Source organism: Hypanus sabinus, unplaced genomic scaffold, assembly GCF_030144855.1.
Source record: "Hypanus sabinus isolate sHypSab1 unplaced genomic scaffold, sHypSab1.hap1 scaffold_445, whole genome shotgun sequence".
Lineage (NCBI taxonomy): Eukaryota > Metazoa > Chordata > Chondrichthyes > Myliobatiformes > Dasyatidae > Hypanus > Hypanus sabinus.
The window spans coordinates 3,113-27,391 of record NW_026781319.1 but is presented as its reverse complement, the minus strand read 5'-3'; the positions used below and the strand labels follow the sequence as shown (position 1 = coordinate 27,391).

At 47.9% G+C, this 24,279-nt stretch overlaps 1 protein-coding gene across 1 annotated transcript; it reads left to right on the top strand.

Annotated features, from left to right (window-relative positions):
* Positions 1-365: 365 nt before the first annotated feature.
* Positions 366-19,797, top strand: LOC132388973 (oxidized low-density lipoprotein receptor 1-like). Its single transcript, XM_059961396.1, has 6 exons — positions 366-432; positions 1,888-2,007; positions 12,051-12,245; positions 13,565-13,707; positions 14,168-14,232; positions 18,831-19,797. The coding sequence occupies exons 1-6, from the start codon at positions 366-368 to the stop codon at positions 19,021-19,023; spliced, it is 783 nt and encodes a 260-aa protein (XP_059817379.1). The 3' UTR covers positions 19,024-19,797.
* The last annotated feature ends 4,482 nt before the right edge of the window (positions 19,798-24,279 follow it).

Below are 24,279 nucleotides of genomic sequence, written 5' to 3'. Positions count from 1 at the left end.
CCCACTTCCGTCACGCTTAGCTTCCATCACTCTCCACACTCTCCCCCTTAACTCACCCCCTCGACCCTTTGTACACTCCCGGTCACCGCTTCTCCGCTGATCTCTAATCTTCCCCACTGACCCCTCCCTCTCTTTCTCCCCACTCTCGATATTCTCCCAGCACCCGCCACTCTAATCTCTCTCAGCAAAGCACTCCCATTTCCGCATTCTCTGTCCTCTCCGCAATTCCTCCCCCTGCTTTCGTTTCCTCTCTTTATCATCTGTCCATCTGGAGTTTGCTGGTGTCGGTTTGACCGCCTTCTCATCACGGGTTACTCCGACAACGGTCGTTTTTCAGCTCAGAGTCACAGAGAGTCCTGTACAAAATGGACGAAGGCAAGACCTACGTAAATGTGAAGTTCGGAGAAACGAATGCACAGTCTCCTTCCAACGGTGAGTGGGTCAGATAAAAAACGGGGGTAGAGAGACCTCCAATCTGTGTTTGATTCCGGGTGTGTGTGATCTGACGGGTGGAGGGAGCCTCACTGACTCTCACTGTTCTGTCCCCAGCTGAACCTGACGTATCGTACGTGGAACTTAATCTCAGGACCATCTCTGTTCCCCGGCTCCGGACAGTGGAGGTCAGTTTCATCTCTGTCAGTTTGACTGTATTGAGGTGATGTGTTCGTTGCTGTCGGTAGATCTCAGGGAAGGAGCTCAATTGACTAGCGATTAATCAGAGGGACCCCACGAACCCATCACGCTCACTGTTCTGTCCGCAGCTGAAAGGTGGGATAGGCGATGAGGAGGGAGATCTGTTGGAGGATTGGCCCAGAGCCTTGCACTCGGGGTAGGGAGTGGAGTTAGAACTGGGGAGGGGCAGTATAGAGGTTGCCCTATGAACTCTCTCTTCGTGTTGTGGGAGGGGTCAGTAAAGAGCGAATGTCATAGGAAGGGCGGTATGGTGGTTGTACTGCGGGAGGGGTGCTGAGCAGGAGACATTAGAAAGGAGAGCTGTGGGGATGGCAGAGAGCAGGAAGCACCGAGGGTGGACTGATGAGGATAGAGGACAGTGGGAGGGGCGCTATATAAAATTAAAACCTCACTCTACTCTTTCTTGCCCCAGTCTCTATTCCCTCTCTCCATCTCCTCGCTGCCTCTTTCTCCTACTACCTCACTAACCCTCTCCCTCTTTTCCCCCGTTCTCGCCCGTACCTCGTTCATCCTCTCTCCACGATTTCTCACACCTCTCTTCCTCTATTCCCCTTCTGTCACGACTTTCACCTTACGCCCTTTTGCCTTTCTCCATCTTTCAACCCCTACTCTCCCCACTCTTTCCCTCATCTCACTCTTTCTACCGACTCGCCACTTCATTCTCTCTCACTTTTCAAACGTTCTACAGCCCCTCTATCACACCGCCCTTCTCCCCCTCTTCCACTTCCGCATCCTCTCGCTCCCTGTTATTTCTCTCAATCTATCTCCGTGTCCATCCCCTCTCCCTCCCTCCCCAAATTTCCACTCACTCCCACTCCAGACACTTTATTTTTCTCTATCCACCGCTCCCCTCTTTCTGCTTCGCGCTCTCTTCGGTTTCTCTTATCCTTCTGTTTTCCCCTCTCTCACTCTCCCTCTCGCACTGTTTGTCTCTTCACCTGTCCACCTTGTCCTCTCTTCTACCTCTCCCCACTTTTTCTCTCTCTCACCCCTGTCAATGTTCCTTCACTCATCGTCTTCCATCCATTCTTCTCTCTCTCTCTCTCTCTCTCTCTCTCTCTCTCTCTCTCTCTCTCTCTCTCTCTCTCTCTCTCTCTCTCTCTCTCTCTCTCTCTCTCTCTCTCTCTCTCAGACACACACACACACACACACACACACACACACACACTCATATTCTCCGTCTCTCCTCCCCAGACGGTCTGACCGCCACCTACGCAGAGCTGAACTTTTCGAAAGACGAAACCCTCATTGCTGAGTCTGAGGATCACCGCAACGCCTCGCGGCCCGGCGAGCAGCCAATCACTGCACAGACAGGTCAGCGGTCGCTGTATTGACGTCATTCTGGAGAGTCTCACAAGTCATGCCCCAAGTCTCCACGTTCCTAATGTACCCGAATAGACCACTTCCTCTGGCAGCTCGTTCCATAGATGGTATACCATCTGGGTAAACAAAGAAACATAGAAAATCTACTGCACTATACAGGCCCTTTGGCACACTAGGTTATGCCGAATATGTACCCAGCTTAGAAATTACTAGCCCTACCTAAAGCCTTCTATTTTACTATGCTCCATGTATCACTCTAAAAGCCTCTTAAAACACCCTATCGTATTCAGCACCACCACCGTTGCCAGCAGTCCACTCCACGCACCCTCCACTCTCTGAGTAAAAAAACTTACCACTGACATCTCCTCTGTAACTACTCCCCAGCACCTTAAAACTGTGTCCTCTTTCGGAACCATTTCAGCCCTGGAGGAAAGCCTCTTACTATCAATGCCTCTCATCATCTTTTACACGTCTGTCAGCTCTAACTCATACTCCTTCGCTCCAAGGAGAAAAGGCCAAGTTCACTTAACCTATTCTCTTAAGGCATGCTCCCTAATCCAGGCAAAATCCTTATAACTTTACTCTGCACCGTTTCTACGGTTTTCCCATCTTTTCTATAGTAAGGCGACCGGAGCTGAGCGTAGAACTCCAGATGGGAATTAGCAAGGTCCTGTAGAGCTGCAACATTACATCTTGGTTCCTAAATTAACTTCCACGATTGATGAAGGTCATCTTAACCGCAGAGACAACCTGTGCAGATGCTTTGAGCGTCCTAGGGACTCGGACCCCAAGATCCCTCTAATCTTCCACACTGCCAAGTGTCTTACAATTAATACTATATACTGCTAACATATTTGACCTAGCAAAATGAACCACCGCAAACCTATCTCGGTTGAACTCCATCTTCCACTTCTCAGCCCAGATGTGCATCGCATCAATGTTCCACTGTAACCACTGACAGCCCTCCGAACTATCCACAAAACCTTCAACCTTTGTGTAATCTGCAAATATACTAACCAATCTCTCCACTTCCTCATCCAGGGTATTTATAAAAATCACGATGAGGAAGGATCCCAGAACAGATTCCTGAGTCACAACACTGGTGACCGGCCTCCATGCAAAATATGACCCGTCTACATCCACACTTCGCCTTCTGTGGGCAAGCCGGTTCTCGATCCACAAAGCAAAGTCCCATTGGATCCCAAGCCTCTTTACTTTCTCAACATGCCTTGCATGGCATACCTTATCAAATGCCTCGCTGGAAACCATATACAGTACATCTACTGCTTTTCCTTCATCAATATGTTTAGGCACATCCTCATAAAATTAAATTAGGCTGGTATCGCACAACCTCCACTTGACAAAGCCATGCTGACTGCTCCTAAGCATGTTATAGCTCTCCAAATGTTCAAAAATCCTGCCTCTCAGGATTCTCTCCATCAACTTAACAACCACTGCGGTACGACTTACTTGAGTATAATTTCCTGGGCTATCTCTGCTCCCTTTCTTGAGTAAAGGAACAACATCCTCAAGCCTCCAATCCTCCGGAACCTCTCCCGTCCCCATCGATCATAGAAAGATCATCAGCAGAGGCTCAGCAATCTCCTCCATCGCCTCCCGCAGTAACCTGGGGTACATGCCATCCGGTCCCGGCGACCTATCCAACTTGATCCTTTCCAAAATCACCAGCACATCCGGATTCTTAATATCTAAGTGCTCAGGCTTTTCAGTCTGCTGCAAGTCATAACTACTGTCAAGCAGATTATTTTCCATAGTGAATACCGAAGCAAAGTGGTCAATAAGTACCTTCGCTATTACCTCCGCTTCCACCCACAGTTTCCCCACTATCACATTTGATAGGTCCTATCCTTTCACGGCTTATCCTCTTACTCTTTTCATACTTGTACAATCCCTTGGGGAGCTCCTTAATCTTACCCGCCAAGGTTTCACATGGCCCCTTCTGGCTCTCCGAAATTCCCTTTTAAGTTCTTTCTTGTTAGCCGTACAATTCTCTTGATCTCTAACATTATCTGGCTCTCGGACCCTTTTGCAAGCTGGTTCTTTTCTTCTTGACTAGATTTATTACAGCCTTTGTACACCACTGTTCCTGTCCCTTACCATATATTCTCAGTCTCATTGGAATCTACCTATGCAGAACTCCACACAAATATCCTCTATACATTTGCAGATTTCATCCGTACTTTTTACTGATATCATCTGTTTCTTATTTAAGCTTCCAAATTCCTGCCTGATAGCCTCATAACTCCCCGACTCCAATTAAACGTTTTTCTAACTTGTCTGCTCCTATCTCTCTTCAGTGCCGTTATATAGGAGATAGAATTATGATCACTCTCTGAAATATGCTCTCCAACTGAGATTTCTGACACTTGGCCACGTTGATTCAATGGACTAATATTTAGATGTAGAGAAAATTCTAAAGTCAGAGTTGCAAAGGTACTTGGGGGAATTTGTGCAAGATACCCTGAAGGTTAATCTCCAGGTTCGGTTGGTGGTGAAGAAAGCGAATGAAATCTTGACATTCAGTTCTAGATGTACATAATATAAGAGCAGGGATGTGTTTATGAGGCACCATAAGGTAATCATTAGACCACACATAGAGGTTTTTTTTTGTTGCAGTTTTAATCTCCATATTTATACTGATATTACAGTCAATAGCCAACAGATGCAGGAGTAGGCCATTCTGCCACAGGAGCCAGCACCACCATTCAATCTGATCATGTTTGATCATTCGCAATCAGTACCCCGCTCCTGCTTTCTCACCAAATCCCTTGACTCCGCTATCTTTAAGAGCTCTAGCGAACTCTTGCTTGAATGGATCCAGAGGATTGGCCTCCACTGTCTTCTGAGGGAGAGCATTCCATAGATCCTCAGCTCGCTAGGTGAAAGTGTTTTTCCTGAACTCCGTTCTAAATGGTCTACCCCTTATTCTTAAACTGTGGCCTCAGGTTCTGGGCTCCACGAAGATCGGGAACATGTTTCCTGCCTCTAACCTGTCCAATCCCTTAATAATCTTATAAGCCTCAATCATATCCCCTCTCATTCTTCTAAATTCCAGTGTATACAAGCCCTGTCGCTCCAATCTTTCAACATATGACAGTCCCGCCACCCCGGGTATTTACCTCATGAATGTACGCTGCACTCCCTGAATATCAAAAATGTCATTCCTCAAATTTGGAGACCAAAACTGAACACAATGCTCCAGCTGTGGACTCACCAGGGCCCTGTATGACTGCAGAAGGACCTCTTTGCTCCGATACTCAACTCTCCTTGATATGAAGGCTAACGTGCCATAAGCTTCCTTCACTGCCTGGTGTACCTGCATGTTTACTTTCAGTGATTTATGTACAAAAACACCCAAATCTCGTTGTACTTCCTCTTTTCCTAACTTGACACCATTCAGATATTAATCTCCCTTCCTATTCTTGCCACCAAAGTGGATAAACTCACATTTATCCACATGAAACTGCATCTGCCATGCATCTGCCCGCCCAGCCAACCTGGCCAAGTCATTCTGCAATCTCCTATCATCCTCCCCATCTTTCACACCGCCACCAGCTTTGTGTCTGCTAATTCGCTGATGGTACGTTTAATCCCTTCATTTAAATCATTAATGTATATTGTAAAAAGTTGCTCTCCAAGCACCGAGCCTTTCGGTACCCCTTGAGTCACTACCTGCCATTCTCAAAAGCACTCGTTTATCAGTACTCTTCGTTTCCTGTCTGCCAACCAATGTTATATCCATGTTAGTACCCTACCCCCAATACCATGCGCTCTAATTTTGCCCCCTAATCTCCTATGTGGGGCCTTATCAATGGCTTTCTGAAAGTGCAGGTACACTACATCCACCGGCTCTCACTTGTCCATTTTCATAATTACATCCTCAAAAAATAGCCGAAGATTATTCAAGCATGATTTCTCCTTATTTCCATTAGCGAGGGTTCAGAGAAGATTAACGAGAATAATTCCAGGAACGAAAGGGTTACCGCATGAAGAATGTCTGGCAGCTCTTGGGCTGTGTTCCCTGGAGTTCAGGAGAATGAGGGAGGATCTCATATAAAATCCTGAATGTTAAAATTCCTGCACACACTAGATATGGAAATGTTACTTCCTGTTGTAAGGGATTCCAGGACAAGAGGGCACAACTTCAGGATTGAAGGTCGTACGTTTAAAAATGCGAGGCAGAGAAATTACTTTAGTCAGAGGGAGGTAAATCTGTGGAATTTGTTACCACGAGCAGATGTGGAAGCCAAGTCACTGGGTGCATTTAAGGCAGAGAGAGGTAGGTTCTTGACGAGGCGGCGTTTCAAAGGGTATAGGAAGAAGGCAGAGGAGTGGGGATGACTAGTATTAGATCAGGCCATGATTGAATGGCGGACCAGATTCGATGGCCCGAATGACCTACTTCTGCCACTATATCTTATGGTTGTATGGTCGTCTTCTCTCTCTACAGCTGCGGATGAACAGCAGTCGAAAATGAAGATCGGAAATAGACCGCACCGTCTGATCTGCCTACTCTGCCTAGTCACAGCCGCCCTCATCGTGATAGTGACTGGTCTCTCGATCCATGGTGAGTGGAGTCAGACCCTAAATATTGACACCCACACGCCCCTCACTGTAACACAGTTTAAAACGCATCACCAAAACATGGACACACTCGAACCGTAATAAAAACACGGCCCTTACCGTAACATAATCAAGACTCGTCCTGACCACGACACGGCATTCACCATAACATCAACAATGTTGTTGCCGTAGCACGGTCACGACCTTCAACGAGACAGAGATACAGTCCTGACCGCGACACTGACACAAACATCGCTGTGACACACACGTGGCTGTCACACTGACAGCAACGCACCCCTCACTGTAATATCGGCAAGCCCCTGCCCGTGTCACTGATAAACTCCTCAAGACGACACCGAAACACACCTCACAGTGACACCGACACGCTCTTTACCGTGACACTGAGGTACCGTACACCGAGACACCTTCACGCTCTTCAGCGTGATCCGCTCTGCACCGCATCGTGACAAAGACTCACACGTCACTGTAATACCCCTTACCGAGACAGTATCACCCCTTAACATAACACCGATGCACCGCTCACTGAGGCAATTACCCTCACCTCACCCGAACACAGGCAAAGAATGATACTGACTTAGTACGGTCGGTGACAGCGACACACACCTCAGCGTGACCCTCTCACACACACCGTGGTCATGACATGTCTCTCACGGTGACGCAGACATACACCGCTCTGAGAGCACAGCGCGCCCCACACAGATACTTCACCCAACGTGACACCACAAGGTCCCTCATGCTGACATTTACTTCGCCTTGACATCGAGATACACTTCACTGTGACCTGGTCACCTCCCGCCGGGGCACAGAAACTCCTATCACAGCGACATCGACACGCCACTCAGAGCAACTCGGACATGCCCCGCTCGATAGTAACGCAGACCCCGATAGTAACAACAACAAAACCTTTAGCGGGGCATTGATATACCCCTCAGCGTGACTCAGACTCGCCCCACAAGGTGGCGACAACGCCTCTCACTGTGCCACAAGCACATGCATCACTGTGACACCCTTCACCGTGACAGTGACGCAACACTCTCTGTTAACCGTTCGGTATTAAATGGTAATCTTTTGGAAGAGGACAACGAGGCTTTGAGAGGCAGTGCGGCGGCGGCCATTTTCAAATTGTCCAACTGCGTCTCAGATCAGAGTTCTGAGAGGCGGGACTGCGCAGGCGCGTGAGGAGGCATGGGAAGGAGGGAAGATATAAAAAGAACGCAGCCTTAAGAAGCGGGCAGCTTCGTTTGCGGGCAGCGGAGTGCGCCGGGAGGAGAGTGTAGGGCTTGGGCTCAGGGGGCATAGGCTGATGAGGGCAGAGTAGGCTTATCTTTTAGTTCTTGTTATTTTTCAGTTATTTGGGAAGTATGAGTGTGAGGGCAGCTTGTTGTTCTTGTTGTCGGATATCGAGGTCCTGGGGTCTCCGAGCCTCCCGTACATCCACATCTGTGCCAGTTACACCGAACTGCAGCTCCTGAGGGGCCGAGTTAGGGAACTGGAGCTGCAGCTCGATGACATCGCCTGGTCAGGGAGAGTGAGGAGGTGATTGAGAGGAGTTACAGGCAGGTGGTCAGTCCGGGGCCACGGGAGGCAGATAGGTGGGTCACGGTCAGGAAGGGGAAGAGGCAGGTACTAGAGAGTACCCCGGTGGCTGTACCCCTTGACAATAAGGACTCATGTTTGAGTTCTGTTGGGGGGGGGGACAGCCTTCTTGTTGGAAATGACAGCTGCCGGGTCTCCGCAACAGAGGACGGCCCTGTAGCTCAGAAGGGTAGTGATAGAAGAAAGTGGACCATAGTAATAGGGGACTCGATAGTCAGGGGTTCAGACAGGCGGTTCTGTGGAGGTGAACGGGAGTCCCGGATGGTAATTTGCCTACCTGGTGCCAGGGGTCGGGACGTTTCTGATCGCGTCCAAGATATCCTGAAGTGGGAGGGTAAGGAGCCAGAGGTCGTGGTACATGTAGGTACCAATGACATAGGTAGGAAAGGGGAAGAGATCCTGGAACGAGATATAGGGAGTTAGGAAGGCCGTTAAGAAGAAGGACCGGCAAAGGTAGTAATCTCGCGACAGTGAGAGTGGGAATAGAATTAGGTGGAGGATGAATGCGTGGCTGTGGGATTGGAGCAGGGGGCAAGGACTCAAGTTTCTGGATCATTGGGACCTCTTCTGGGGCAGGCGTGACCTGTTCAAGAAGTACGGATTACACTTGAATCCTGGGGGGACCAATATCCTGGCGGGGAGGTTGCCAGGGCTACAGGGCAGAGTATAATCTAGTAAGATAGGGGGGGGGGGGCGGGAATCAATTTGAGGAAACCATGAGAGAGGAGGTTAGTTCACCAGTAGAGCAAGTAAATAGACAGTGTGTGAGGGAGGAAAGGCAGGCGATCGAGAAGGGATGCGCTCAGCCCGAAGCTGTAGGGGAGAAGAAAGAAATGGATAATAAATTTGAATGCATTGTTAGGGATGAAAAGAGAGGATGGGGTGGAGAGTGTCTTAAATGTATCTATTTTAATGCTAGGAGCTTTGTAAGAAAGGTGGATGAGTTTAATGCGTGGATTGATACCTGGAATTATGATGTTGTAGCTATTAGTGAAACATGGTTGCAGGAAGGGTGTGATTGGCAACTAAATATTCCTGGATTTAGTTGCTTCAGGTGTGATAGAGTAGGAGGGGCCAGATGAGGAGGTGTTACTTTGCTTGTCCGAGAAAATCTTATGGCGGTGCTTCGGAAGGATAGATTAGAGAGCTCCTCTAGGGAGACTATTTGGGAAGAATTGAGGAATTGGGTGTAGTAGCACTGATAGGAGTGTATTATAGGCCACCTAATGGGGAGCATGAGTTTGAAGAGCAAATGCGTAAGGAGATAGCAGATATTTGTACCAAACACAAGGTGGTGATTGAGGGAGATTTTAATTTTCCACACGTAGACTGGGAAGCTCATTCTGTAAAAGGCCTGGATGGTTTTGAGTTTGTGAAATGTGTGCAGCATAGTTTTTTTGCAACAATGCATATAAGTACCGACTAGAGATGGCCCAGTGTTGGATCTCCTGTTAGGGAATGCGATAGGTAAGCTGACAGATGTATGTGTTGGGGAGCACTCGGGTCCAGTGATCAGAATAGCATTAGCTTCAATATAATTATGGAGAAGGACACGACAGGATCTAGAGTTGAGATTTTTGATTGGAGAAAGGCTAACTTTGAGGAGATGCGAAGGGATTTAGTGAGAGTGGATTGGGTCAAGTTGTTTTATGGGAAGGAGGCAATGGAGAAATGGAGGTCATTTAAGGGTGAAATTATGAGGGTACAGAATCTTTATGTTCCTTTTAGGTTGAAAGGAAAGGTTAAAGGTTTGAAAGCACCATGGTTTTCAAGGGATATTAGAAATTTGGTTCGGAAAAAGAGGGATGTCTACAATAGATATAGGCAGCATGGAGTAGAGGAATTGCTCGAGGAATATAAAAAATGTAAAAGGAATCTTAAGAAAGTGATTAGAAAAGCTAAAAAAAAGATACGAGGTTGGTTTAGCAAATAAGCTGAAGGAAAAACCGAAAGGTTTCTGCAGTTATATTAAAAAGCAAGAGGATAGTGAGGGCCCCTTAGAGAATCAAAGTGGTCAGCTATGTGTGGAGCCGAGGGAGATGGGAGAGATTTTGAACGATTTCTTCTCTTCGGTATTCACTCAGGAGAAGGATATTGAATTGTGTAAGGCGTGGGAAACAAGTAATGAAGTTATAGATCCTATGACAACTAAAGAGGTGGAATACTGGCGCATTTAAGAAATTTAAAATTGGATACATCTCCGGGTCCTTACAGGATATTCCCCAGGACCTTGAGGGAAGTTTGTGTAGAAATAGCAGGAGCTCTGACGGAGATCTTTAAGATGTCATTAGAAACGGGGATTGTGCCGGAGGATTGGCGTATTGCTCATGTGGTTCTGTTGTTTAAAAAGGGTTCTAGAAGTAAGCCTCGCAATTATAGTCCTGTCAGTTTGACATCAGTGGTGGGTAAATTAATGGCAAGTATTCTTAGAGATAGTATTAATAATTATATGGATAGAAAGGATCTGATTAGGAGTAGCCAGCATGGATTTGTGCGTGGAAGGTCATGTTTGACAAATCTTATTGAATATTTTGAAGAAGTTACGTGGAAGGTTGACGAGGGTAAGGCAGTGGATGTAGTCTATATGGACTTCAGCAAAGCCTTTGACAAAGTTCCACATGGAAGGTTAGTTAAGAAGGTTCAGTCTTTAGGTATTAATGCTGGAGTAATAAAATGGATTCAACAGTGGCTAGATGGGAGCTGCCAGAGATAGTGGTGGATAAGTGTTTATCGGGATGAAGGCCAGTGACTAGCGGGGTGCCTCAGGGATCCGGTTTGGGCCCAATGTTGTTTGTAATATACATAAATGATCTGGATGATGGGGTGGTAAATTGGATTAGTAAATATGCCGATGATACTAAGGTAGGAGGTGTTGTGGATAATGAAGTTGGTTTTCAAAGCTTGCAGGGAGAGTTATGCCGGTTGGAAGAATAGGCTGAACGTTGGCAGATGGATTTCAATGCTGAGAAGTGTGAGGTTCTACATTTTGGCAGGAATAATCCAAATAGAACATACAGGGTAAATGGTAGGGCATTGAGGAATGCAGTGGAACAGAGAGATCTAGGAATAACAGTGCATAGTTCCCTGAAGGTGGAGTCTCATGTAGATAGGGTGGTGAAGAAGGCTTTTGGAACGCTGGCCTTTATAAATCAGAGCATTGAGTACAGACGTTGGGATGTAATGTTAAAATTGTACAAGGCTTTGGTAAGGCCAAATTTAGATTATTGTGTGCAGTTCTGGTCACCGAATTATAGGAAAGATATCAATAAATTAGAGAGAGCGCAGAGACGATTTACTAGGATGTTACCTGGGTTTCAGCCCTTAAGTTACAGAGAAAGGTTAAACAAGTTAGGCCTCTATTAATTGGAGCGCAGAAGGTTGAGCGGGGATTTGATCGAGGTATTTAAAATTTTGAGAGGGATAGATGGAGTTGACATGAATAGGCTGTTTCCACTGAGAGTAGGGGAGATTCAAACGAGAGGAAATGATTTGAGAGTTAGGGGGCAGGTTTAAGGGAAACACGAGGGGGTATGTCTTTACTCAGAGAGTGATAGCTGTGTGGAGTGAGCTTCCTGTAGAAGTAGTAGAGGCCAGTTCAGTTGTGTCATTTAAGGTAAAATTGGATAGGTATCTGGACAGGAAAGGAGGGGAGGGTTATGGGCTGAGTGCGGGTAGTTGGGACTTGGTGAGATTAATAGTTCGGCACGGACTAGGAGGGCCGAGATGGCCTGTTTCCGTGCTGTGATTGTTATATTGTTATATGGTTATATGGTACCGTGACGCTGAGTCACGTATCACAGTAAACGCTAAACATCCCTCACCATCTCTCTCAGTGTCACAGATTCATCAGTCTAAGGTCACCTCTGACCGAAACTACCATAAGTTAAAATCAACCCTTCAATCCAAGCTCTCCGCATTCAACTGTAATCGGTCCATTCTCCGTAACCAGTTCACTGAGATGGAAACGAAGTACAGATCTGTCAATGAGACCAAAGCTCAAATCTGTGAATTATTGACCATCAGAAGAGGTGAGGCATCATCCCCCTCTTTCACCCGCTCCTCATCACAGGGCAGGCATGGAGAGAGGAAGCGTCACTCTGTGCTTGACATCGGGAGTGTATGGTGATGGATTGGTGGGTGATTCACTCTGTGTTTGACCCCGTGAGTGTGTGATGGGGCTGCGTGGAGGAAGTTTCACACTGTCACTGAATCCAGGAGAGTGTGATGGGACATTGTGGAGGTGGATTCACTCTGTGTCTGAACACGAGATTGTGAAACGTAACATTACAGCTTCACTCGATGTCTCACTCCGGGAATGTCTGATGGGACAGTATGGATCCAGCGTCACTGTGTCTGACCCCGGGACTGTGTGATTGGACGGTGTGGGGGGTGTCTTTTCTCGTTTTCTGACCCCTGTCCGATTTGATGCTACCGTGCGGAAGGAGCATCTGTGTTACTGTGTCTGACCAATGGAGTATGCGGCGGGATGGTGCAGAGAGTGTTTCATTTCGAATTTGATCACGAGAGGTGTGTTGGGGAAGTGTTGATGGAGGCTAACTCTGTGTTTTTTCCGCAGCATTGTGTGATGGGACAGGGTGCAGGGAGCTTCACTCCATGTTTGACCCAAGGAGTGTGTGATAGTGTGGTGGAGAGAAAGCTTCATTCTGTGTCTGACCCCGGTCGTGTGTGTTGGAACAGTTGGGAAGAAGCATCGCTGTGTCTGACACCGGGAGAGTATGATAAGACCATGAGACAAGAGCTTCATTCTTCGTCTGTCCCCGAGAGTGTGTGACGGGACATTCTGTGCGGAACCCAAATTTGTGTACTTTCATTGCGAGTATGATCCCAGAAGTTTTGGATGGGACGGTGTGAAGGGAGATTGTCTCTGTCTGATCCTGGGAGTGTGTGATTGGATGATGTGGAGGGAGATTCACTCTGTGTCTAACCCCGGAAGTGTGTGATTGGATGGTTTGGAGGGAGATTCACTCTGTTTCTGATAACTGGATTGTGTGTTGAGAAAGTCTGGTGGGAGATTAACAGTGTGTTCAAGCCCAGGATTGTGTGATGGGACGATGTGGAGGAAGTTTCACTTTGTACCTGACCCCGAGAGTGTGACGGGACGGTGTGCAGAGATTGTATTCTATGTCTGTCTTCCGGTGGATGTAGGCGATTGACTTTTACTTGTTCGGAATTTTCAAGGGACTTTTGAGGATGGTATTTCATTCTGTATTTGACCAGTTGTGTGTGATGGGCCGGTGAGGAGGGATCCTCTTTCTGTGTCTGACACGCAGCGGATGTAATGGACAGTATGCAGGGAGATTCACTGCTCCTTGTTCCTAACTTTCAGAGCAAACGTTTTCCCAGGAATGGATCAGAAATGAAGACGGGTGTTATTTTATATCCACGTTTAAATATTACTACAAAGAGGCGAAAGAGTATTGTTTGAGCACTGATTCTAAACTTCTTGAAATAAATTCAGCGGAAGAAGAGGTACGTGTCATGATCGACGGAAGATTTATCCACACCAGAGTGAAGCTCCCTCCACACCGTTTGATCACACACTTCCAGGGTCAGGCACAAGGTGAAGCTCCCCCCTTCTAGTCCCAGCACACACTTCCAGTGCCAGAAATGGAGAGAATCTCCTCCACACTATCCTATCACACATTTCCGGGATCAGACACAGAATGAAGCTCCCTCCACACCGTCACATTTCACACTCCCGTGGTAGGACACAGAGCGCTCCCTCCATACCGTCTCATCACACACTCCCGGGCGTCAGACACAGAGTGAGGCTCCCTCCACACCGTGCCATGATTTTCTCCTGTTGTGAGACACAGAATTAAGCTCCTTTAACACCATCTCTTCACACTCTCCTGGAGTCGGACATAAAGGTACTCTCCTTAAATTTTGCTCGAATTCAATCATTAATGATAGCAATTTAATTTCACAGATTTTTATTAGCAAAGCTGTCCACGACCAAGGCATTTCATATTGGATTGGAAAATGCAAAGACGGGTGAGATATGGGATCTTGCAAGTTTCTGAGAAGAAAGTGGGCCGTCGGATTGATACAGGTTGCGAGAGGCGAGTGGGCAGTGGATTTATTTTGGGGACTGGCACAGGCTGCGGGAATTTTGTGTGCAGTGGGATTAGTTTGTGGTCAGACATGGTTGGCTAAAGGGAATGTGCATTGGCATGAGTTTGGAGACTGACAAGGTCTGTGGGGAGAAAATGGGGAATCGGGGCATTTTATTTTTTTTTAAGACATAATCAAACCTGCCTCTGCAATCTACTGGAAACTTGTTCCACACAGCTACCACTCTCTGAGTAAAGAACTTCCCCCTTGTGTTGCCCCTAAACTTTTGCCTATTAACTCTCAACTCATGTCGTTTTGTTTGAATCTCCCTTACTCTCAGTAGTAAAAGCCTATCTGCGTTAAATATACCTATTCCCCTTGTAATCTTAAATCCCTCTGTCAATCCCCCCCTCAACCTTCTACTCTCCAAAGAATAAAGAGCTAACTTGTTCAACCTTTCCCGGTAAAATACGTGCTGAAACATTGGTTACGTTCCAGAAATCTCGTCGGTACTCTATTTATTTTTTGACATCTTTCCCATAATTCTCTGACAGAGCAGTACACAGAACTCCAAATTTGCCCTCACCAATGCCTTGTACAATTTTAACATTACATCCCAACTCTGATACCCATTGCATGATTTATAAAGGCCAGCATACCAAAAGTTTTCTTCACCATCCTATCCACATGAGATTCCACCTTCAGGCAACTGTGCACCATTATTCCTAGATCACTCGGTTCTACAGCATTCTTGAGTGCCCTACCATTTACCATGTATGTCCTATTTTGATGAGTCCTATCGAAAAGTAGCACCTCACGCTTATCAGCATTAAACTCCATTTGCCATCTTCCAGCTCACTCTTCCAGCTGGCCTAAATCACTCTGAAAGCTTTGAAAACATACTTCATTATCCATAACGACACCTATCTTAGCAACATCTGCATATTTACTAATCCAATTTACTACCCCACCATCCAGATCGTTAATAGATATGAAGAACAGCATTGGATCCAGCACAGATCCCTGAGGGACACCACTAGTCACCGGCCTCCAACCTGACAAACAGTTATCCACCGCTGCTCTCTGGCATCTTCCAACCAACCACTATTGAATCCATTTTACTATTTCAATATAAATACTTAACTATTTAACCTTCCTAACTATCCTTCCGTGCGGAACCTTGTCAAAGGCCTTACTGAAGTCCATATAGACAAAATCAACTGCTTTACCATCGTCAGCTTCCTAGAAAACTCAACAACAAATAGTAAACATGACGTTCCACGCACGAATCCATGTTGACTGCACCTAATCAGACACCGTCTATCCAGATAATTATATATACCATGTCCAAGAATACTTTCCATTATTTTAACCACCACTGACGTCAAACCGACAGGCCAATACTAGCCAGGTTTCCTCTTATAACTCGTTTTAAACAGCGGAACCACATGAGTAATCCACAAATCCTCTGGCAGCATCCCCGTTCCTAATGACATTTCAAATATTACCGTCAGAGGCCCTGTTATTGTCCCAATCCACTCCTAAATCCTTTCGCATCTCCTCAAAGTTAGCCTATCTCCAATCAAAAATCTCAGCTCTGGGTCCAGTCCTATCCTTCTCCATAACTAAATTTAAAATAATGGTATTGTGACTTTTGGACCCGAAGTGATCTCCAAATCATACCTCCGTCACCTGATATATCTCATTCCCGAACAGCAGATCCGACACTGCCCCTTCTCTGGTTGGTACCTCTATGTATTACTGCAAAAAAAGCTATACTGCACACATTATACAACTCCAAACCATCCAGCCCTTTTTCAGAATGTGTTTCCCTTTCTATGTGTGGAAAATTAAAATCTCCCACAATCACATCCTGGGTGCTTACTACAAGTATCTGCTATCTCCTAACCAATTTGCTCCTCCAATTCTCGGTCCCCGTTAGGTGGTATAGAATTGTTACTACACCTTTCCCATTCCTCAAATCCACCCAGATAGCCTCCCTAGACGAGGCCTCTAATCTATCCTGCTTAACCACAGCTGTAATATTTTCTCTGACAAGCAATGCAACACCTCCGATTCAATCACACCTGAAGCAGCGAAAACCACGAATATTTAGTTGCCAATCACACCCCTCCTGAAACAATGTTTCACTAATTGCTAGAACATCATATTTCCAGGTATCCATCCATGCTCTAAGCTCATCCACCTTTCATACAATGCTCCGAGCATTAAAATAGATGCATTTAAAAAACTCTCCTTTTAAAAAACCTCTTCCTCTCTGTTTATCCTTAACGTCTCAAACAACTGTGTTATCATTTTCTTCCTTCTCCCCTACATCTTCGGTCTGAGTGCTCCCCTTCTCTGTCACCTACCTATCCTCCCTCACACAGTGTCTACAAGCTTTCTTTATTTGTGACCTAATCTCCTCTCTCCTAGTCTCTGCAAATTGATTCCCACCCTCCAACCATTCTAGTTTAAAATCTCCCCAGTAGCCTTAGCAAATCTCCCGGCCAGGATATTTGTCCCCCTGGATTCAAATGTAACCCATCCTTTTTGTACAGGTCGCACCTGCCCTAAAAGCGGTCCCAGTGATTCAGAAAGTTGAACTCTTGACCACTGCTCCAATCCTTCAGCCAGGAATTTATTCTCCACCTCATTCCATTCCTTCTCTCACTGTCACGTGGCACAGGCACTCCCTTCCTAGCTCCCTATATTCTCCGTGCAGGAACTCTTCCCTTGTCCTATCTATGTCATTGTTACCTATATGTACCACGACCTCTGGCTCCTCACACTCCCAAATCTGGATATCATGGACGCGATCCGAAACATCCCCGACCCTGGCATCAGGGAGGCAAACTACCACCCGGGTCTCCTGACTGCGTCCACAGAATCGCCCATCTGTCCACTTAACTATCGAGTCCCCGATTACTGCTGCCTTCCTCTTCCTTTCCCTAGGCTTCTGAGCTACAGGGCCGGACTCTGTGCCGGTGGCACGGCCACTGTCGTTACCCCCAGGTAGGTTGCCCCCCCAACAGTACTCAATCAGGAATACTTATTGTCAAGGGGTACAGCCACTGGTGTACTCTCTAGTACTTGACTCCTCCCCTTGCCTCTCCAAACCGTGACCCACCTGTCTGCCTCCCGTGGCCCTGGTGTGACCACCTGCCTGTAACACATCTCTATCATCTCCTCCCTCTCACTGACCAGACGAAGGTCATGAATCTACAGATCCAGTTCCCTATCACAGTCGCTTAGGATCTGCTGCTCTGCGCACCTGGAGCAGATGTACACGTCCCGGAGACAAGGAGTCTCCAAGACCTCGCACATCCGACACCGAGAACAATAATCTGCCCTCACACTCGGAATCAACCTTTTCCTCAAATAACAGTAACAATTAAAAGCTAATTCTACCTTCCCTCGCCAGAATCCACCTGAGCCCTTTGAGCCAAAGCCCTTTCGCTTTCACTCTGCTCCCGGCTCACTCCGCTGCCAGCAAAACGACGCTGCCCGCTGCATAAGGCTGTTTTCTATTTAAATATCGGTCGCTTCAATGCCCAACGTCACACGTCTGAGCAATCCTGCCTCTCTTAACCGCGATCAGAAGCAGAAAAAATCAAAATGGCTCCCGCCGCACACCCGCTCTGATACTCAGAATTCCATCTCCAAATGTGGAATCTGACATGGTCTGAGGGACGAGAGTGAGAAGTGCGAGTCTTTAGGTGGTTGGCACATATCTTTAGGGAGAAGGCTAGGCATTGGGAATATTGTGGGGACTCGCACGGGGCCTTGAGGTGAGGGAACAGCTATGGAGCTCTTTTGGGATCTGACCCAGGTTGTCGGACAGAGAGAGGTAATGGAAGCACTTTGGGGCCTGGCACATGTCTGTGGGGAGAGATTGAGGGATGGGTGTACTTTGGGAACAGACACAGATCTGCGGGGAGAAAATGTTTCCGTGGGAGCACTATGGGTACAGAGAGACGTCCGTCCGGAGAGCATGGGAAGCAGGAGATGTTTTGTTGACTGACACAGGTCTCTAAGAAGAGGGTTGAGGAGTGGGATTATTTCGGGGACAGGCACGGGAGAGTGGGAAGAGAGTCAGGCTGTGAGTATAGTTTGGACTGACACTGATCTGTGGGATGGGAGTACTTAGGCTCAAAAGATAGGCCTATGGGGAGATAGTAAAGCAGTGAAAGCATTTCGAGGACTGACATGGGGCCTTGGGGGGACTGGCGCTGTGGGAATATTTTGTGGATTGACACGGGCATGTGAGAAGCAGGTTTGGTACTCTTATTATTCTGGTTTCTGACACCGATCTATAGGTAGAGAGTGGGGCAAGGGATTACTTTGGTGACTGACACAGGGGTGCAGGGAGAGAGTGGGTCAGTGGGAGTATTCTGCAGACTGACACAGGGCTGTGTTTGGAAAGTGGGGTTGTGGGAGATGTTGTGGTGCTACAGGTCAAAGGCGAGGGAGGGTATCTGTGGTTTTGGGGACTGACTGCTGGAGGTGCGTTGAAATTGTTTACCCCTCTTTGACAGAGAAGTGGCTTCGAATGCCTTGGGCCGGATTAACGGTGGAGATTTTGAATGCGGTAAATGTACACCGTACAGTGAGAATAAACCTTGCGATCAGGTTCGTACCCGCTTCATCTGTGAGAAGTCTGCACCTTTGTGCCCGGATATTTCTGAAAAGATCCAGGGTCTCTGTCACCAACCAGTGGGACCGAATTAAATATAATGATAAAACCCTCTTTCTCCTCCATTTCTCTTAACCACTCTCACTACCCTTTCCGCGCCGCTGCCCCTCACACTTACCATATCCTGCTCTTTCCTTCTATCACAATCTTAGTCACCATCTTACCCTCTCTGTATCCTCGTCCGTCTAAAGACTCCCCCTCAGCCTTCTCCACTCCCGCTTCCTCTGTTTCATCCCCGTTTTCTTCACCCTGGTTTCTTGCCTCCCTCTCCCCCAATTCCCGCTTCCGTTCCCGGTCTCTCCCTAGATTCTCTCCTCCGTCTGTACCCATCTCCCCATTCCCATTGTGTCTCTTTTGTCTACCCAAACTCGCTCCACGCTTCTATCTTTAGCTACTCTCGCCTCAATCATGTGCGTTAATGTTCTCGATACCCCAGTGCGAGGGAAATAGAGAGCGCGCATTCGCCGTATCTGTGTCCCCCGTGACTTTGTACACCTCTGTAAGGTCACCGAAAAAAGTCACAGAATTCCCAACCTCGCTCCATATCTCAGTCCCTCCTCTCCCGGTAGCATCCTCGGAAATCTCCCAGTGCAATCATTCCAGTTCGTTGAGATTTCTCTTAGAGCAAGGCAAGCAGAACTGAACTCCATACTCCAAGTGCGGCCTGACCGACGTCATCTGCAACTGCAACGTGACCTCCGACTCCCGGACTCAGTGTCCTGACGGATGAAGGCCAGCGTGTCAAATGTCCTGTCCACCTGTATCGCATCTTTCCTACCGGATTCATGGTCTGTTTTATTATCTGTGACTTAGACGGCCTGAGATTTGTTCGACTGAAGAATCAGTAGGGCGCAAATGTGTAAAATTAATGTCAAATGCATAAAGCTAATAAATGCCGCAAAAAGTGGAGGTGGTGCTGTTGTGTTCAAGAATATGCTGGCGGAGGGGAAGAAGGTGTTCCTGGTTCATTGAGTTTTCAGTCTCCTGTTCGTCGTCAACCCTCCTTCCCAGACGACCATCCTCGTCTCCATCATGCACGATTTCCCTACAGCCCTCCCCGTTTCCGCCGCCACCATCTTCTTCCACACACCACGCCTCCATCACCCCTCCGTCCCCTACACTCCGCGCCGTCTCCGTTATCTGCTCGTTCCCCAGCTCCTCTCTCCGTCTCCCTGACAAGCTCCATCCTCTACAGATCTTCCACGGTTCCATTAACCCACTCCCCCCTCTGCACGTCTCCCTCTCTCTGTGTTTATATAGAATTATGGGTAGAAAGGGGGAGAGGTGACTTCTGTTGTTAACCCACCCAGCCCCCTTCCACCGGATGTCGGTCTCTCGGATCTGAGCCTCTGCACTGTTCTGTGTAAACAGGCCGATCATTTGGTTCGACAACACTTCATCCCAGTGACTGATATCTCACCGTGTTCCCACCAAAATCACCCACTCTTCAAATTCTCTCTTGTTCCTTACACACCCTCTGAACAGAAACACACACGTTCTCCGAGCCGGACTCACAAACCAAGACTTCAGGAACGGCGGAGTTCTGGGGAATGGTGAGGGAGAAGATCTTCAGAACATGGGAGTCTCTGAATCTATAAACAGGTGGGTTGGATGGGACGTTGTGGAGAGACTTGTGTTTGAATGTATGTGTGAGTGTGTTTGTGTTTGTTTGTGTGTTTGTGAGTGTGTGTGTGTGTGTGTGTGTGTGAGAGAGAGAGAGAGAGTGTGTGTGTGTGTGAGTGTGTGTGTGTGTGTGTGTGTGTGTGTGTGTGTGTGTGTGTGTGTGTGTGTGTGTGTGTGTGTGTGAGAGAGAGAGAGAGAGATAAGCCAGAGTAGAGGGAAAGATTCGCAGGAATTTCAGTGGACTTCAGTGGAAGTAAGAGGGTACATTTAGAGCATTTTTTAATCTTCAAAGAGGAGAGTCTCGGGTCAGAGAGAAACACAAAACTGTTGGTTGATTTATTTTCAGTTTAGTTATTGTTTCTTTGTTTATAATCACACAAAGCTGTAGCAATGTCTGGAATGAGAGTTGAATGCTCCTCTTGCAGGACGTGGAAAGGCGGGGAGACCTCAAGAATTCCTGACAACTGCACCTGTAAGAGGGACATCCAGCTGCACCTTCTAACACTCTGCGTTACGGAGTTGTACCTGGAAATGGATGAACTCGGGATTAGTCGGGAAGCTGAGGAGGAGATAGGGAGGGCATATCTCTATACTTACAGGTGCAGGATACAGGAAACTGGGTGACAGACAGGAAGTTTATAGGGTCAAAACGGCCGGAACCAGTGCAGAGACCCCTTGTGGCCAATCCGCTCAATAACAGGTAGACCATTTTGGATATTTCTGGATGGGAAGAGAGAGGTGAGAATGACCAAGCAGGGGAAAGTCTCACCGGTCAGGTCTCTGGAAGTGAGTATGGTTCTGTGGCTCAGAAGGGAAAAGGGTGAAATGGAGCGAGCTTTATCGATAGGGTTGTCTTTGTTAGGGGGTCGTCAAATAGCTACTGAGTACGAGATTCCTCGATGGTATGCGGTCCTTAGCGTCGCCAGTATACAGGTATGAAAAGGGAGCCGGTTCACCAAACTTATCTTTGTGCAGGTGTGGCAAAAATTAGGAACATTCAGTTTAATATGTGACTAAAATCTTAGGGTTGGTACCAGATTTTCAGTTATGTGAATCACTGGGCTCTCTTCCTCAGAAGGTGCGACTTCTACAGACCAGACGGTTTCCTATCATTTCAATTCAATTCACTTTAAGTTTAATTATAATTTCTTCACACATCAATACCCATGAATACAGCCAGGACGAAGCTGCTAAACACAATATGCAACTGTCTCACACGGCACAAAGCACCCATAATATATATAACATAGAAAAACAGCATTCATATGTAGGATATGCGCAGGGGAGCTTCACGTCGTTACTGACTTCGCAAGTGTGTGATCGAGCAGTGTGCAGGGAGCTCACAATGTGTCTGACCTCGGGAGTGAGTGACGGGCCGGTGTGTAGGACGCTTCTCTGTGTCTGATTCCGGGAGTGTGTGATGGGACTGTGCGGAGAGAGCTTCAATCCTAGCTCCGACCGGGGATTCTGTGATGGGACGGTATAGAGGGAGCTACACTCTGAGACTGACGTTTGACATCGGGATTTTGCGATCGAACAGTGAGGAAGCAACTTGACTCTGTGCCTAACGCTCTTTGTATGTGCTGAGACTGTGCTTGGCGATCTTGACTCCATGCGTATCTGGCTGTGATAGTGCGTGAAGTTACGGTGAGGAGAATGCTTCAACATGAGTCTGGCCACGGGACTGTGTGATGGGACGGTTTGGATGGAGATTCACTCTGTGTCTGTCCCGAGAGAGTGAGATCTGACGGTGTGGAGGGAGATTCACTCTGTGTCTGACCCCGGGAGTGTGTGATGGGACGGTGTGGAGGGAGATACACTCTGTGTCTGACCCCGGGAGTGTGTGATGGGACGGTGTGGAGGGAGATTCACTCTGTGTCTGACCCCGGGAGTGTGTAATGGGACGGTGTGGAGGGAGATTCGCTCTGTGTCTGACCCCGGGAGTGTGTGACGGGACGGGGTGTAGGGAGATTCACTCTGTGTCTGACACCGGGAGTGTGTGATGGGACGGTGTGGAGGGAGATTCACTCTATGTCTGACACCGGGATTGTGTGATGGGACGGGATACAGGGAGCTGCACACTGAGTTCTGAAGGTGAGGACGCAACTTTACTCTGTGCCTAACGCTGTTTGTGGGCGCTGAGACTGTGCTTTGCGAACTTGACTCCATGTCTGATCCCGGGAATGTGGTTTAGGAGAGTGTTTCGGGAATTTCTCTTTAAGTATGTCAACAGGACGATTTGATGGGGAGTGCAGAGGGAGCATCACTCTGTCTGTAAACTCAGTCTCTGTGATCCGGCTGTTCGGAGGGATCTTCTCTTTACAGCTGACGCCTGGAATGGTGATGGGCCGGTCTGCAAGGATCGCCATTTCTGTGTTTGACTATCGGCTAATGTAATGTACGGTTTGGAAAGAGATTCACTGTAAATTGGTCCTATTTTCCAAAAAAGAGGATATGACAAGTCATCACTGTTCTAACTCTCCTTCCATGCGTCATTAAATACATTCAAAAGAGTAAGAGGTATGTGTGAGCCACAATGATGAAACATACACACCAGACCGAAGTTCCCTCCAACCCTTCCATCACACACTCCCGGGGTCAGACACAGAGTGAATCTCCCTCCACACCGTCCCATCTCTCACTCCCGGGGTCAGACACAGAGTGAATCTCCCTCCACACCGTCCCATCACACACTCCCGGGGTCAGACACAGAGTGAATCTCCCTCCACACCATCCCATCACACACTCCCGGGGTCAGACACAGAGTGAATCTCCCACCACACCGTCCCATCACACACTCCCGGGGTCAGACACAGAGTGGAATCTCAATCCACACCGTCCCATCACACACTCCCGGGGTCAGACATAGAGTGAATCTCCCTCCACACCGTCCCATCACACACTCCCGGGGTCAGACACAGAGTGAATCTCCCTCCACACCGTCCCATCACACACTCCCGGGGTCAGACACAGAGTGAATCTCCCTCAACACCGTCCCATCACACACTACCGGGGTCTGACACAGAGTGTATCTCCCTCCACACCATCTCCATCACACACTCCCGTGGTCAGACACAGAGTGAATCTCCATCCACACCGTCCCATCTCACAATCCCGGGGTCAGACACAGAGTGAATCTCCCTCCACACCGTCCCATCACACACTCCCGGGGTCAAGACACAGAGTGAATCTCCCTCCACACCGTCCCATCACACACTCCCGGGGTCAGACACAGAGTGAATCTCCCTCCACACCGTCCCATCCACACACTCCGGGGTCAGACACAGAGTGAATCTCCCTCCACACCGTCCAATCACACACACCCGGGGTCAGACACAGAGTGAATCTCCCTCCACACCGTCCCATCACTCACTCCCGTAGTCAGACACAGAGTGAATCTCCCTCCACACCGTCCCATCTCACAATCCCGGGGTCGGATACTGAGTGAATCTCCCTCCATACTATCCCATTACCCAATCCCGGGGTCAAACCCAGAGCGAATCTCCCTCCACAACGTCCCATCACACACTCGCGGATCAGACGCAGAATGAATCTTCCTCCACACCGTCACACACAAACTCCCTTGGATAGAAACAGAGTGATGCTCCCTTTAAAATGCCCCATCAAGGACTCCCAGATTCAGTCACATGGTGAAGCTCCCTCCTCCA